At 37.5% G+C, this 16,554-nt stretch overlaps 1 protein-coding gene and 2 pseudogenes across 8 annotated transcripts; all 3 read right to left on the reverse strand.

Moving 5' to 3' along the window:
* Positions 1-1,247: 1,247 nt before the first annotated feature.
* Positions 1,248-4,512, reverse strand: LOC147485472 (uncharacterized). Of its 6 annotated transcripts, none has more exons than XM_086572306.1 (4): positions 3,890-4,512; positions 3,413-3,497; positions 2,094-2,163; positions 1,248-1,845 (listed from the first exon to the last, which is right to left on the reverse strand). In XM_086572306.1, the coding sequence occupies exons 3-4, from the start codon at positions 2,146-2,148 to the stop codon at positions 1,508-1,510; spliced, it is 393 nt and encodes a 130-aa protein (XP_086428432.1). In that variant the 5' UTR covers positions 2,149-2,163; positions 3,413-3,497; positions 3,890-4,512; the 3' UTR covers positions 1,248-1,507. The 6 variants fall into 6 exon arrangements, with proteins under 6 accessions (XP_086428432.1, XP_086428429.1, XP_086428430.1 ...); XM_086572303.1 differs by having other exon boundaries at positions 2,094-2,158; positions 3,890-4,509; XM_086572304.1 differs by lacking the exon at positions 3,890-4,512 and adding an exon at positions 3,660-3,817 and having other exon boundaries at positions 2,094-2,158.
* A 3,660-nt stretch (positions 4,513-8,172) lies between these two features.
* LOC147485473 (E3 ubiquitin-protein ligase KEG-like) lies at positions 8,173-12,152 on the reverse strand (annotated as a pseudogene). Its single transcript, XR_015202733.1, has 5 exons — positions 11,155-12,152; positions 9,989-10,344; positions 9,678-9,910; positions 8,619-8,743; positions 8,173-8,519 (listed from the first exon to the last, which is right to left on the reverse strand). The product of XR_015202733.1 is annotated as an E3 ubiquitin-protein ligase KEG-like (transcript).
* A 1,381-nt stretch (positions 12,153-13,533) lies between these two features.
* LOC147485474 (sm-like protein LSM5) lies at positions 13,534-15,952 on the reverse strand (annotated as a pseudogene). Its single transcript, XR_015201299.1, has 4 exons — positions 15,744-15,952; positions 15,528-15,650; positions 14,193-14,267; positions 13,534-13,835 (listed from the first exon to the last, which is right to left on the reverse strand). The product of XR_015201299.1 is annotated as a sm-like protein LSM5 (transcript).
* Between the last annotated feature and the right edge of the window lie 602 nt (positions 15,953-16,554).

The raw sequence follows: 16,554 nt of genomic DNA on the forward strand, positions 1-16,554 counted from the left end.
ATGGCTGCATCCCATAATTGTTTTATCATAGGGCTTCTACCATTAGTGGCTTTTCTAGCATCAAGTAAGGAGGAACACCAATTTCTAAACTTGAATTTTAAACAGACACACTTCCATACCTTCTTTGCAAATTCACACTCCCAAAGAAGATGTTTGAGGCTCTCTTCGTATTGACAACAGACATAGCATCTAGATGGCAACTTGACACCCTTTTTCTGAACATTCAAGTCGACTGCCCCTGCATTACATAAGAGTTTCCAAGTCGTAGCTGCTGACTTGACTGGAATATGCGAGTTCCACACCATAGAATGCCAACTGCTCTTATTCTTCTTGGCTCTAATTTCATCAAAAGGCCCCTTTACTGAAAAAGCCCCCCCTAAACCCTAAACATTCCACAAGCTATCTCGCTCAACATGCCTAGACACGAAATACATAACTTCATAGGTAAACACCGTGGATTGAAAATCTCCATGCCCAAGTTGCCCAAATGTTCCATCTCCACAAGTAAAACCCTTCTAGTATCTAAAACACAAAAAACACCCAAGTCCATTAAACACAAGTGTTATATATAAAAAAACAAAGAAACACAGTAAATAAAGCAATGAGTAAGAACCTGATCGATAACCACCTTCAGCCATTCTGGAATCGTGCACTCGGAGTTGCCTTCTTACCTAAGGAGGATCATCTAGACTCAACCATAAGCTTTCAGCGGTATCTCGTGGCTTAAAATCTGCACTTTTATTTTGTGTACAACTTGATTAGGATATGATTTACGTTCAAATTGCTTACCTTTTTAGCTTAATGCTATTGCTTGTGAGAGACCTCAAAACAACTAGCCCACGGTCCTTGAGAGAGGAGGCATAAGCTCACTATCAAGTAAGATATTAGCGACCTTTCAATTCGCGGTGAGGCCGAATGTGCACCAATCTTTTATCCTATTAATAGATAAGCATACCAACTCCGGTATCAATACCATATTTATGTATGCAAATCGAAAAATCAGTAAAGGTACCATATAAAGACTTCTACGACCCAAATCCCTGTCTTTGTGGAATTTTTTTTTTTCCTATGGCTATGCATGCCATGGTACAGTCACCACGAAAACTTCTACATCGGGCACACCTATTTCCTTTGCAATCTTATGGCGAACAAGTTGCGCCGGTGTCCTTCCCCGAAAGCAAGTGGGTTACGCTTTGCTTTGCCGCGATTAATTTTATTTGTCGCGACTTTGTGCCTACTGCCGTCATTGATATAAATCAAACCAAGATAGAAAGAGAAATCATAATTTATCAAACAACATATTATCAAAAAGGTAATGTAAAATGATTGGTTATGGTTTACAAACCTTAAAGTTGTCTAAATTATAGAGCTCCACAAACCGTCTCCAATCCTCCAAAGGAATGTCTCCTGGGGCTTCCATTGTTCTCACTTCTTCCGAATCCTTCCCATTAAGGTATGTCTTCTTTAAGTTATACTTGTGGCTCCTCCAAGCAGCCATGATCTTGTCTCACACATAATCACCATCAAGCCCCTCATCATCATCATTACCCGCAAATTGAAACATATTATTCAAACTATCAATTATGGTTTTATAAGGGAAGATATCGTTCTTAGCACAAGCTAGAATCATATCTGGGAAAGATTTATAATAAATCGGGATCTCACGCTTAACGAGGTTAGCAATTTCACTAGACAAGTAATGTACACCATCTTCAGGAATGCAAGGCTGCAAGGTGTCTTCAGTTAGTTGAAGAACAATTTTCTCACCCGGTTTCAACCTTTTTGAAAGCGGTATAGCGGAACCTCTAGTAGTACCTGACCTTCGCCGTGAAGTGGCAGACATACCTGATCATAGAATGCAGTGAAAGTCAGAGAAGCATGTAGTTATCAAGTAAGAAAGTGATGGTCCAACACAAACAATGCATACACCTTGAAGGAGACCAAAGAAAAATAAACATGGTAAAATCTTAAGGAACCAATAGATAAGGAGAGGTCTTAAGGAGTAAGGACACGGTACTTTCTACACTTCTCATACCTAACATTTTCATTGGATAAGAGATACTAACCAACAATGTAAGAATTGAAAGTAGTACCTGCCCCTTCCGACTCCTGAAGTGGAACTGAACCATGTGATGTGTTGCTAACCATTGTAAATTACCTGATCTTAAAAAAAAAATGCATTATAAAACAAATAATCACACATGGGACGTGCACAAGACAATGCCACAAGAGCTAATAATATAAATCATGCATGTGAAGATGCTTTCAGCAGGTCAAGTATAGACAAAACAATAAAAGAAACTTCATAAACAACTCAAAAGATGGACTAGTAGACCAAACTGAAACAAATACAAGCAAGCAAGACCCCCTAATAGCAAAAGAAGATTCAATCGAAAAGAATAAATAGCAACTTTAGGAGAAAATGCAAAGTTTCAGCCTGCTACTGAAATATATCTAAAAACATATTTGATAGAGTGCAGAGCTAGTATTACCGTTGTTAGCTAGGCTTCATGAGTTAATATTCAAATTACAATCTACTGTTTTAAAGGTTGTGCTGACACATTTCCCTTCTATTGTGAAACCCTTTGCTTTATACTCCTATCATTGCCAGCCCACAAGAAGCCTCTCTGAAGATTCAGAGGCACCAGTAAAGCACCACTTGAAAGTCCAGCAGTTCTAAAGCAGATTAAAAACCTAGCATTTCATGAGAAATATATTGATCGACTACATTCACAGGACGCTAGGAGAGTGGCAGGAGGCAGACAATGTACTACTACAAAGGAGGATAGAGAAGAAAATGTGCAAAGGATGGATGTGATTAAAGCTGCGAAGAGTTCCCTTGTTTCTGACGCCACAAATATGATCAACAAATCTAAGCATATGAATTTAAGCATCGAACAATTCAGAAGATGATTACCAGGGTTCTGATGGACAGGATGGAGCTGAAGATGAATCTTAATACAATTATTGTAAACTCTGTAATGCCTGCCTAATACTTGGTCTGTCTCTCATTTACAATTATTTGGACGTTACCACTGTCTATTAGTCCATTAACATTGTAAACTCCATACATGGGCTGTGCATACCTTTTAGATCTACCCAGCAGAAATAAAACAATTAGATATAAGTAATAATTTAAGGAATATACTTATGATTCATCTTTCCACTCCAAAACTTCAATCCTCTAATTGGCATTGATAATGTTAGCCGTAAACCATTGGGCATGAAACGTGCTTGTTTATCCTTTGTGACGCCTTGTTGTAACAACACCAATAACAATAAGAAATCCCCATCCACTCAATATGGAATTGATTAGTAACTAAACAATGTGGTTTTTTGATAATATAGCATACTCAATTGACTGGTGTGAAACTTACATGAGCATCAAAAGTAATCGATAAATATAAAATACCTTCTATAAAAGTTGTGAAGCTGAATTGGCACCTAGAAGGCGCTGAAAAGGAAGAGGCGAAAACTTAAAATAACTTGATACGGACCTGCACAAAATTCAAATACATACAATGAGTTGAAAAATAAATAAAACAATTAATTGCATTCAACAATAGCACAATTTTAAAATCTAATCGTGTGAAATATAGACTCCTAGAGTATAACTGGGGGTATCCACAAAAAAAGATGATGAAAACCAATATTCTGACCGAATATCCATACAGCAAAACTACAATGCAAAAGAGCCAAATGACTGAAGACACCTCGAGGTGGGGCGAATTGAAAAATGACTGTCAAACAAAAAAGGGCATTTTTGTTTCATGTACTGTCTGCCATTGTCGATTTGTATGTTATGGTATTTCCTTATTCTCTCGCATTTGTATGTTAAGGAAAATATTAAAAAAACAGACACATATTTTAAGTTCCAATATATAGATACCTTCACTTCTTTCTAAGTCTTTTTCTTAACCTAGGAACTTCAATAGCCCATGTCTTCTTCGTCATTAAATATGACTTCGTCTTCCATTCTAATTGGTTCTTGATTCACTAGCCCCATGAAAGATTCATCCACAACTACATCTTCCTCCGACACCAATCTTGTTGCATCTAGATCATAGTATACCCTTCTTGGAACCTCAATGACCGCATGCCAATCAGGATTCATTGGGTCTTGAGAGTAAAATACTTGCGATACATGCTCAACAAGAATAAATGGCTAGTCACTCCTTTGGGATGACCCATATATATTGGACAAATTGACCAACATCAACTTTGATTCATTGTTGGCCTTCACACCATGTTGGAGCTTAACCCAGTCACACTTGAATATAACTGGTTTATAACCAATACTCCTGTACTCCAATTGAATGATTTTTCTAATAACACCATAGTATTCAACAGACCCATCTATTGGATTTTTATCCTTAGCACTCGAGCGAAAGGTAGTTGGGCACTTGGTAGAAACTCCACTGTTCTGATTTCATTTAGTCATCTCATAATCCTTGGGACAAATAAAAACCCATCCACTGTGTACTTATTGTAAGTTTTGGCCTCTCGTGTTGGTCCCCTTGCTATTTGTATGAGCTCATCGTCTTTCGGGTTTTGAGCGTCAAGTTGTCTCCTCAGCCATGGCATGAACTCATCTTTTTCAGGTACTTTGTACTACCCTGACCTTCTCCCCATGGTCCTCCTACATGTTTCTAGGAAGCTACCATACTCCCTAAAGTGTGCAAATTTCTTATAAAACACATAACAATACAAGGATAAAACATGGAATTGAAAAATCACATCCAGAGTGTAACAACAAGAAAAATACGTACTTTTGACACATATCATACTTGAGGTGGCTTTTCAATATCCATTGTCGGGCTTGTTCCCACTCAACACCTTCTAGAAGATGACGTTTCTGAGGACCAAGAGGACCAACTTCGTCTTCCTCACTAACACTAAGAATCATACTTGGAGGTATTGTTACCATAGAACCCTCGGCGCATTCATCTAATTTTTGAAGGATGCTACCCCCTCCTTCATATCCTCCATAGTATGTCATTGTTTCCTCCTTCAAGTATCTCTCTGCAATGCAACTTGGTGGACGTGCTTTGTTCATGACGGAGTCCTTGTAAGTTTTCATTAACCTTCAAGTACTAAAATGAATTAAGAAGATTCTGTAAACGAAATTCTAACTATTTATAAAAAATCAAAATGATTGTACCTTTCGAAAACATACATCCACTAGTAGAACACGGGCCTCATATGCTAAATGAATAGGCAGATGCATTATTATGACAAACAATGAAAGGGGGCACATCTTCTCAAGCTCACATAAGGTTCGGACCATACCCATCTCAAGTATAACCAGCGACTCAACATCAAGTCTCCTAGAGCATAGAGCACGGAAAAAGGCATAGAAGCTTAGTAGAACATTTCGAGCCTGTTTCCTATCTTTATACGCATGTTGGATTAATAATGGAGCAAATGTTACATTAAAATGTGATAATCATGAGACTTCATCCCTTTCAACTCCATAGACGATCCCTCATTGGAGATAATCCTCCAATTACTACTAAAGCCAACCGGTACATGCATATTCCTTAAAGTAGTAAAAAACAACTTCTCCTCGGGTGCATTAATAAAACCCCAAGTTTCTTCTTACGAGCATTTTCATCAACCGATACTTATTTTAAACCCCAAGAGCTCCAAGTCTTTATGCATTAATTAATGTCATTTTGGATTTTCTTGTCCAACATCATTGCAAGAAGTATTTCGTCGATAATTCTTCTCAATGTGCATTACATCAAGGTTATTAATGATGGGAAGCTCCTCCCAATAGTCTAGCTCATTTGAAAATATTGACTGCTTGTAGAAACAAGTCACTGATATCATCTTCCTCATCACCCTTCCTTACGTTTTCCCCATTTCACTTAAGATGCTCAGTCAGCTCTTTAACCTCCTTACCAGACAATCGGGTTGGTGGTGCCCAATGTTCTTTTTTGTTGAAAGTCGATTCTCTCACATCCAATTTGCTTGGATCCGACTACTCTAGATCAAAATCGCCTTGTGCCAAGATAAACATTTTTCCTCCCATGAACGAGTCTCAAAGTTGAAGTATTGGGACTACAAGAGGGGCAAGCAAATCTCCCCTTAGTCCTACAACCAGAGATGTTTCCATATGCAGGGAGGTCATGAATTGTCCACATTAACACCACACACATGTTGAACAGATCTCCCTTATTAGCATCTTTAACTAATAATCGATATCCCACAAAGACCGCCTTCGGCAACCCAATGGCTACAAGTAAACATCAATATCTTTTCGGTGCTGTTTTGGACCCTCAATAAAGTAGTGCAAGCATGGTGAATTGTGGTTTCATACACGAAGGGGAGGTTATATGTGACACACATTACGGCCATGAACCATCTGCGAAGTGATTTGCATTCCAAATGGATTGAACCCATCTCGTGGTAAGACCCAATCGAACATTACAAGGCTCAAGAGAAAACTTGGGTATGTGTTATCAATATGTTTCAAGATGTAGAGTCAACTGGGTGCCCCAACTCACCATCCTTCAATCTGTTTGTAGAGTGCCAACACATTGCTTTTGCTACCCAATCAACAACAGTACATTCTCTTCAACCTATCTATAGGAAAGTACCCCAATTGCTTTGCGGCTTGTCTAACAAGTTTTTTTTTGTCTTGAATTGTTGCAAACTTGTATCTATATGAGTTACCTGCTGTATCTGGGTGCATCCAGCAATCCAGCACCAAGTAATATTCTCACCAACTCCTACCATCATCTAAAAAGACAAATAACAAGTGAGAACCAGTAACGTGCAAAATGACAGATAATCGTGATGATGCATACACATTTCCCTGGCCGGAAACTATCTGGGTATACCATGTTCATGGTCCTTCTTTAGGCTGACTGCCATACACAGAGCGGTTCCAACTGAACTTGGTATTTCGGATTGCTTCAGCTATTTCTTGTGGGGATGCAACCGCCCACCTTTTCATGACAGCGACATTCCATGTTGTTATGCACATGTGCAGAGGTCTGTCCCATCCAAGCAGGAATACAAATCAAACCCATTGAACAGATAAAAGAGCGAATACAAATACTACACTAATATAAAACTATGCAAAATTCCCATCACTGTCAGAATTATCCCTGAAAACTAAAAATATAATAACAAAGACAACCGCACAAATACATGAAAGATTCGTACCCAAAGCGATGTACACCTAAGTGACTAAAGATTCAACAATCAACATGCATGTTGATAAAATGCATTGCATCCAACAAACCATGTCCCTACAGGCTATTAAGTGGACTTTTTCTTTTTCTATTAATATTATCATTAATCACAAAAGAGTTAAAAAGGCGTTAAATTGATAAAAATGCACTTTGACAAAGTAACACCAATCACATACAAACTCCTCAATCGTTAGATTATGTTGAAGTCAAAGGTCCTGGAAAACAAAATCCTTACATCTCTCCGATAGACTTAACCAAAATGAGGTAGGGGATTTGATGTTAAGAATGATCCCAAAAAGGCATCATCAATAGTGGCAGGACGCTATTATGTAACCCAATAAGAACCAGTTCATACATTTGGATAAATAGTATGAGAACATCTCAACCAAATTAGGGATCACTTAGATCACCCCAACTAGTCCAAACCCCCAAAAAAACTGGGAGGAAAATTGACATTTTGTCTGAGAATGATCAAATCATAATTGAGAGTACACATAACATGGAGCAACAACTCTCTCTCTCTCAGAGGAGGTGAGATAATTAGTCACTTAAGTTTGTCAAGAACAACCCAAGCAAAGAGAGAAACCTAGGGAAAACCCTCTGAACTGCTGATGTGAATTTAGAACACTAAAGATGAAAAAACAAACAAACTTAGAACTCAGTCTCTGACCCTGATGACAACAAATTGGGCAAAGCTTATTAAGCAATGATGACCACATAATAGATACTTACGTCAAACTTTTGCATTCAGAACACCCATCGACCTGCAGCCTCCATTTTCCAATATGACAATAGCACATTCTGTGTATTTCTTTTGCAATGGCTCTGTGCAGTAATGTTTCACCTTCATCATCCACTGCATTAGGATCAGCTCCAGCAGACAGTAACTCCTGTGATCATTAGAAACAAGTCTCGAACTTTTTTCAGAATGAAGAATCAAGTAACCAACTGAAAAATATGAAAATGAAGTTCACAAGACGCAATGCATACAATCTGGTTGGCCATGGTAAGCACACACATGAGCAACAGAGGGACCAAAACCTTCCCTTAGTCTAGATCTAACATTAACAGATCTTTTGATCAGAGCTCGGACGCATTCGAGACCCAGCTGCTAAAGCAAACACAATAGGAGGATCTCCATCTTTGTCCAGAACATCCACATCTGCCTCTTTGTACTCTAAAATAGCTTCAACAAGTTCTAAGAAACCCGTCTACAGGCCAAATGCATAGCAGTTTGTCCATCAGCATTCCGATGCTTCTAATAGAGAACCAATAGAGCTGCTGTTGTTTCCTGATGCAGCTTTAGCAAGTATGTGTCTACACATACCAAAGGAGGGTGAAAAGAGATTATATTCAAAGACAACGATCAATCAAATAAATATCTGAAATTAGTAAAAGCATAGCTGTTGAACCCACCTAACACCATCCAAATTGCCCTCAGATACTGGTTTATGTAATATGTTTGGGCTATCCTGTATTACCTCAAGACAGATGTAGGGGATGGTTCTGCGGCATGTGTTACAGAATTCTTGGCAAAGTCGCTGCATTTCATAGATAAGACATTAGGCATGTATACTTCTTCTACAGAAAGAAACTTTTCGGACTCATAACAAAAGAGAAATACTGTTAGGTGTTTGTGCGCGCTATTGAAAGAATATGCATTCTAACGTACATTCTTTTAACCATTGTAATAATGATAGCAGAAAAATATTAAATAAGGAGAAGCGGTGCATTTAAATATAGAAAACTAACTTCGCTTTAATTGATTGAGAACTAGCAAATAGGTTAGCAAAATCTATCTAACAAAATAGGGAAATGTGGGGCCAAAAGGTCCCATCCAATGGTAGATAATCATTCTCACCAAAATATGACTTGGCAGATCCAAGTGTTTAGTGGTTTGTGCAATTTTGTTAAAAGTGCAATCAATACCATGGGATCTATCCAAAGTCAACAATGCGGCTGGGCTTATAAACTGTTGGGCCTCAAATTTGACATGGTATTGCACAATTGGCTAACCCAATTGATGCTATTGGGCTTATGGATAATGGGCAATTGGGCTGGCCTTGCTTTTTCGACGACGAGTTATTTAGTGCCGAAGGCGCATTATACGCAGCAATGCCCGAAGGCATGACGAAGTTGTTTTTTGTGCCATGGTGCGGCTGGCCTTGGCGGTTGTTTTGTTTATTGGCACGCGCTCATCTTGGCTGAAGGGACGAGTTGTCGGGTAGCGGCAGGCGTGGTCTCGCCAACGTAAAAGGGCGCGGGCGTTAGTTATTAATAAGTTGCAACGAAGAATGACATTAACATGTCACCAAGTAACTGATATGCAAATTTCTTTCCAGCTCTAGTAAACAGCAGTCTTTCAAGTTTTTATTCTCTGATTTTCACATGCTTAACATTAGAAACAATGAATTACGGATAAACTGTGCTTGCAAAAAAATAAAAATGAAAAGGATGGTAGAAATATATCCATGCCTGTCAGGGCTTGCAGGTGGGCTCGCGAGGTATCTCTTGCAAATGACGAAGGAATATTGTGAGCATTGCATGGAAAGTAGGTCTCTTTGATGCCTTGAACTGTAAACATTCACCTACCATCTTCCATAGCTCCCTAGGTATCCCCACACCCACCACACTTGCATACTGAGGAGGAAGCTTCCTGGCCTTGACAACAGATCGATAGATTTCCTCTGAACTTAAAGCCTACCCACCTATATAAAGATCATATTTGCTTGTCAAGCTCTTTCAGATACTAACAACCATAATATAAAAGGAAAAGTGAATGTCACGTGCGGGGACGGAGCCAGTGCACATTTCCACCAGGGTGCACAAAACTCCAGGCATCTGACTCTGTCGATATACCAATAAGCGTCATCCCAGAATAAGGTCTTTTTCACTGGTTCCCAAGCCTCAGGAGCTGTATAGTGTGGATTCAGCATGGTACAATCCATACATGAATGTGATATTGAAGGGTCATCTTCAGGAACTGATTTAGCTTTACGGCAGGAAGGCCTTTTCATAATTGCTGGAAGGCCGTAATCAGAAATCACCGCGACGCCACTTGCATCTAAAAAGAAGATTAGATGGCTTGATGTTCATACAGACAACACCTGCTGCATGGAGCTCAGCCACACCGCGGCGATATCTGCCCAGATTATCTGCAATAGGAAAACAATCTTGTTCAACATGGCGGAATCTTGACAAGCTGGAGCGATGACCATTTCAGCTAATGATAGTAGCTATCTTCTCATATGAGTTGATAAAGGTGGTTTTCCTACAACAACAATAACACAATACTCCCTCATAGTTGAAGGACAAGCCCAGAGTAGGCTAACCTAACTTCAGCTCCAATTGCTCCCCTCACCCTATTTTCTACACTGAGCTGCTCAAAGTCTGCCATTTTAGAAGATGGTTAGGTCAGGTAGCACTTCTGTTTTCCTTTTTTTCCAAAGCTGAATGTAATTAGGTATAAATTAACATGTGGAACAGAAGAACTTATTCCAAAAGAGGAAAGTTTGGAGGCATGAATCATATTTTTACAAAAGTGGAGCCACTTGAGGATTACAAGGGTGGTTCTGAAGACTAAAATGAAACGAAGAGTCTGAAAGGGTTTCTATTCTACTATGGAAAGACAATAAAAATCTCTGGTTTAATAAAGGATATTTAAACTTTACGATCTTCGTATCCTTTTACCTGTACTTTATAGACTAAACTCTCGAAATACTTGTCCAACAATAGTGAAAAGGGATATCATTCTTTTATTAAAAAACACGACTAACTAAACGAGTATATGGTTTTATCAACGGATGTCATTGATCCTTCACAACATGGAAATGATTCTCCTTTCTTCAAATCTATAGTTTCACTTTCCTTATAGTGTGCAATACGTTTCAACATAATTCCTAGCAATAAAATCATTAACAAAACCGAAAATGCAATATAACACAATTTGAACCTGAGAATTTGCTCCAAGGTAAGACGCCCTTCATTCATCCATTTCGACTCAACAGAACCAACATACTTATCCATAATCAAACAAAGCTTCCCATCCATTTCTCATAGCACCATGAAAAGTACTAACATTCCTACACCACATGGAAGACCTTCTCAATACCTCCAATTGACTTTGTACCCAAACTAAATCACTATCTTCCCAAGTATAACTCTCTTAACCGCCACCTTATGCCTACACCTCCTCGAATTACTACTACTACTACTACTACTCATTAAAACCCCAGACCACATTTCTACCTCCCATTTATTCTTTTCCCTTCCTCATCAATTCTTTTCACCAATCTCAAATCATTATGTGTAGATAACTCAATAACACACCGTTTCCCACCCCGGAAAAAGTCTTCTTCATCCCATCAGCATCAAGTCTACCTCTACTACTACTCCCATCATCGTCATCTTCTTCATCGGTGAAGTCGCAATCGAAAGCAGTAGGGCCATTATTGGATTGTGTAATTCATTAGAATGGATTAAAGAGAGGATAGCGAAATTTTTACGGAGAGCAGAAACGGAATTACCAACTAAAGACACGTGTCGACAGCGTGGACATGAGAGGGAAGTGTCTGATGAAGAAGATGTTTGGAACATTTTTGATAAACAGTCTTTACAAAAACCATGTCCACATTGAAGTAGTAGTGGCACTCTTTCTTCTTCGTTGTATTTATTTTGACACACTGAACAGCAAGGGACTTTCATTTTTTTTTTTATTTGTAGATCGTTCAAGGGATTGAAGGAGTGGATCTGTGGAGTGGAAATGAAGAATTTGAGAGAGAGAGAGAGATAAAGTAGAGGTGGGAGCAGCTTTTTTTTTTTTTTTTTTTATATTTATTTTATATATTTTGTTATTTTGGGATGTGGTGGCCGGTGGGTTGTGTCAAGTACTGGGGAGATCTTCTTCAAACCCGTTTCTTCCGGTTCTAAAAACTATACTTTTTTTTATTTATTTTTACTTTTTTGGATATTTATTTGTTTTTTGAATTTATAACTAAAAATTTAAGGTGATCTTGGACATACCCATAAAACCACTCCCATCCCCATAACTAACTAAAGTTTTTGCTATACTCCGCTTCAATCTAATAATATCTCCCAAATTCATTTGGAGTATTTCCAATAGGGGCAAAAAAAAAAAACCACCAGCAACAACTTGTAATTTTTCACTTCAGAATCCAAAATAATTAGTTGTTGATTTGTAATCATATTTATTGGTGAGAGAAATATTGTTAGAAATGAAGCTAAATTATTGGAGAAGAATTCAATAAAAAAAAAATGAGTAAATAACTTGTTTTGTCGGGTACGTCTTAAATATGTCTTAAATAATTTTATTTATTTATTTTAAAGTTGGAGTAGAGGAGTGTTTTTATGGATGTGTCCAAGATCACTCTCTCTCGTACTATAATTTTAAAATAAATAAATAAAATTATTTAAAACATATTTAGGTTCTTAAATTATCATTTTTTTTATTAGGCGTACCCAAGACAAAACAAGTTATTTATTTATTTTTTAATTCTAAAGTGCAATATTACAAGGTAGTTGTTGTTTTTTGTTTTTTTTTTACTAATGAAAATACTCCAAATGAATTTAGAAGATATTATTGAATTAAGGCGGTTATTGGGCATAATAAAACTTTTAGTTAGTTATGGGGTATGGGAGTGGTTTTATGGGTGTGTCCAAAATCACCCAAAATTTATATTTGTTTATTATTTAAAAAAGTAGACTTGTTCTATGAGTTGGAAACTTGGAATTGGGAATACTTCTTGTTTTGACATTTGGGTGTTGATTGTTTGTCGAATTCACACGCTTTTCGGGGTGGAATATGGAGGATGATGTTGAAATTCGATCATGGATTTGTGGGCTTTTTAAAAAGCCCAATTCAGAGCAAAACGTGCAAATTTTGTTGGGACTCGGGAATATAGGACGCACGCTTTAAGTTTGAGTACATTTCAGTTAGAAGCCGTGAACGAATGGTCTTGGTCGACATGTCCATTTATGTTGGCGTTGATATAAAGGTATGGCAAAGATCAATAAATGTCGGGAGTAATTACTAATTTACCAATAGCGACATTTGCAACATTTTGAGCTGCTTGAAAACTAATTTAGTAATTACAGTTCCACACTCCCCTATCTCGTGAAGTCATCTCCAAAAATGTTAGATGCTTGAGACAGTAATCCAGCATGAAGCATTAGAAAAGAATGTGTTTCGTATATTCAGTGTGTGGAAGCATTGTGCTAAGGCATGATGTTTTACCCCAACTTGGGCACCGATATAATTCTTTGATAACTAGGACAGTCAGATTCACCTAGAGGAATGCACAAAAGGACAATAGATCATCTAATAGGGGTGTTAGATTAGAGTCACAGATTGTGATTAACTAAAGTACAGACTAATTAGATTCCACCAGCATGAAGTTTACAAGTTCTTTAGCAGAAGCAAGAATCCAGTACTTGATTCAATAATCTATCGTGTGGGTCTACAAATAGTTGATAAACTGATTGCGGGGATTTGTAAGGTTGTCGTGTCCCCATGAAACCTGAGAACTTGATTGCTTCAAAAAAAAAAAAAAAAAAAAAAACAGCCAACCCAACATGCACCTCTCACTCTGGATCAGGGGAACCTCCAGGCACAAGCTGCATTGAAAAGATCGAGTAACATCAGTGTACTGGGGGAAAAAAATAGGTAAAAGAGAATACACTTTCATGCTCGTCTTGAAAAGTTGCAACCATTTCTGTTTAGCAACTCTTACTTGTCGACAAGAGGTTTTAAAATTCTACAAACTCAGTTCATGAGTTCATGGCTTCTAACTGAATTATACATATAGGAAGCCGTGAACGAGTCGTTGAGTATATAAATATAGGAAACCGTACCCTAGAGGCCTAGACACTCTTGCTTGTCGAAGTGAAGTTGAGTATATATATAGGAAGCCGTGAATGAATGAATGTTGAATGTTGCAAATTCTACAAACTAGAAGTTCGTGTATTACTTACAATGGCAATGTTGTTCCGTTAAGCAATATCTGATCAAGCTTTGTTATCCGCCTCCCCTTCTGTCGTGTGATTTCACTGCAATGAGAATATGAATTTGTACAGAGAATATTCACAGATTCAAAAAAAGTAACCCAAAAAAAACATATTCTAGATGCACAACCATATAGTAGCAACATAAGCACTGAACAAGATCAGGGAGAGTAAATCTGTAAATGACAATAACCATTCTGATGTAAGAAACATTTGTAATCATAAAAACAGTACCAAAACTAAATATTTCCAGAAAAAACTGCATTAGGCAATTACCAAGGACATTGCATATTTGTACCTATTCTTTACTACATTGTATTGGTACCAAGAACCAATAATAAGACTCGATAAGAAGCAATACATGTACACTCGTGCCTAAGCCCATTTAGAGAAGTAAATATAAGGGTTAGAATATTTGAGCCAAGGAAAGACCAATTATGATCCTCGTGAGGAAAGGAAAAACATGAGCACTGTGAGACAACAAGAAATAAGAGCATGTGAGAGACAGAGAAGTTTGAGCACTGTGAGGGAAAGAGAACCATGAACATTGTCAGAGAAAAAAGAAAAAACAACTAATACCATAAACAAAGGATTGGTTTGGTGAACCATATATAGCATCTAAATCAGAGTATGTTTTCTAGCTTCACTAGTTACATAATCGTGTATCAGAAACATGAATTGCAATTAAATGCACTAATTGTATGAGAAAATGTTCCTATCTAAGAGTATGTTTGACTGTTTTGTAGGGGGAAATATTCCTATTAAGATGATACAAAAACATTCTTACATTTTTTTCCCGATATAATAAAAACAATCTACCACAAAAATATACAAACAAAATATGTATATTGCTAGATAGACAATTATCATCTATGTTATGTGGAATATAGGAGAGAAAATTACAAGAAAAACTGAAGATTCGCTACCATTCCTACACCAAGGATAGCACAACTTACAAGAACCAATGTGGGTGTAAATTTGAATCATTATTATTCAACTTCTCCAACCAATGTGGGGTAAATTCTGAATCATTATTATTCAACTTCTCCATTGTAACTCTTACCACCTTATTGTTAGCTACGGAATGTGCTAGTTCCTAAACATTCTACCCCATTATCTTCTTTTGTTATAGTAATACAAAATATAGTTGGCTAGCCCTACAAATTGCCACATTTATTTAAAACACGCAATTATGTCCCAGTGTCACTACATTATAACAAGTTCTCTCTCCTTGTGCATCAACTATGAACTACAATACTAAACTCATTTTACCAATAATTTCTACTTTCAATAATTATAACTTACTATTCAGTAACGTCTTCAAGAACCATGTTGACGTAAACATCAAAACTCTTAGAGTACCAACAAGCTCCTTGTCTCCTTTCATTATAACCCATATTTTCGATCCAATACAACGATCTATCAACTCTGTAATAACAACACCAACAACAACAACACATAAAAACAATCTTTTTACAAAAAGTGATGTAGTAGAGAGAAGAAAAGGAGAAAAAGAAGAACCTGATGGAAGAAGTAGTGATGGATTGGTTGTTGACATTTTTTTTTCCTTGCTCAGAATTGCAAAGAGGAAATTTTACAGCCCCAGTGGTACACTCCCTTTGTTGATTCTGAACTTCGTTCGCGAAGGAACGGGCCCTTCTTTATGCGCCGCTTTACGCTGGAAGGAATATGAGCTTTGCTTCTCTGTGGTTCAAGAGAAGGAAAAAGGAGGTATGGTTTCGGAACTGAGTTAAATGGTCAGTCAATTTTACTTTGAGTCTTATCAGGAAACCAACCCAGTTGGACTACTGGTGCACCAACTGTTCACATAGACAGAGAGTGGGCTCAACTCAACTCAATTTGAAGGCTCTATATAATGTGTGTGTTAGTGTAACAAATGGTTAATACTAACAGATACATTATTTAGGCTAGTAGAGCATTCCCAATGCAGTGTACTTTTATTCAACTCTACGTAGATAGTATTTCCTTCTTTTTCTACCATTTTGGTGAAAAACAAGGTGAGACTGCCCAATACAAAGGTGAATATTAATCTCGAACGGGAGGTTAGATTCTCGTTTGGACGTAAAAATCTAAAAAAAAAGCTCCGTGACGTAATCCAATATCCCCGTCCAAGTTCACAATTCGCCACTATCTATCTCGGTTGAAGATTTCATCTTCGCTTTGACTTGGGAAAATAGTCACCACTATATTCATCTTTGCATTGGGCAAAAATTTTGAACAAAAAGAGGTGAATAAAGTCACAAACCCACCATATATCCACTTGCATTGGGAATGCTTTTAGCAGATAGTGTTTTGCGCTTGAATTGGTTGT

The sequence above is a fragment of the Coptis chinensis genome, chromosome 7 (genome assembly GCF_015680905.1).
Source record: "Coptis chinensis isolate HL-2020 chromosome 7, ASM1568090v1, whole genome shotgun sequence".
Classification (NCBI taxonomy): Eukaryota; Viridiplantae; Streptophyta; class Magnoliopsida; order Ranunculales; family Ranunculaceae; genus Coptis; species Coptis chinensis.

What these genes read in the sequence shown, in the direction of transcription:
- LOC147485472 (XM_086572306.1), bottom strand. Translation starts at nt 2,148, where the DNA reads ATGGTTAGCAACACATCACATGGTTCAGTTCCACTTCAGGAGTCGGAA. An exon ending in TCAGGAGTCGGAAGGGGCAG is followed by an intron (nt 1,846 to 2,093) that starts GTACTACTTTCA and finishes TTCTATGATCAG; the next exon opens with GTATGTCTGCCACTTCACGG.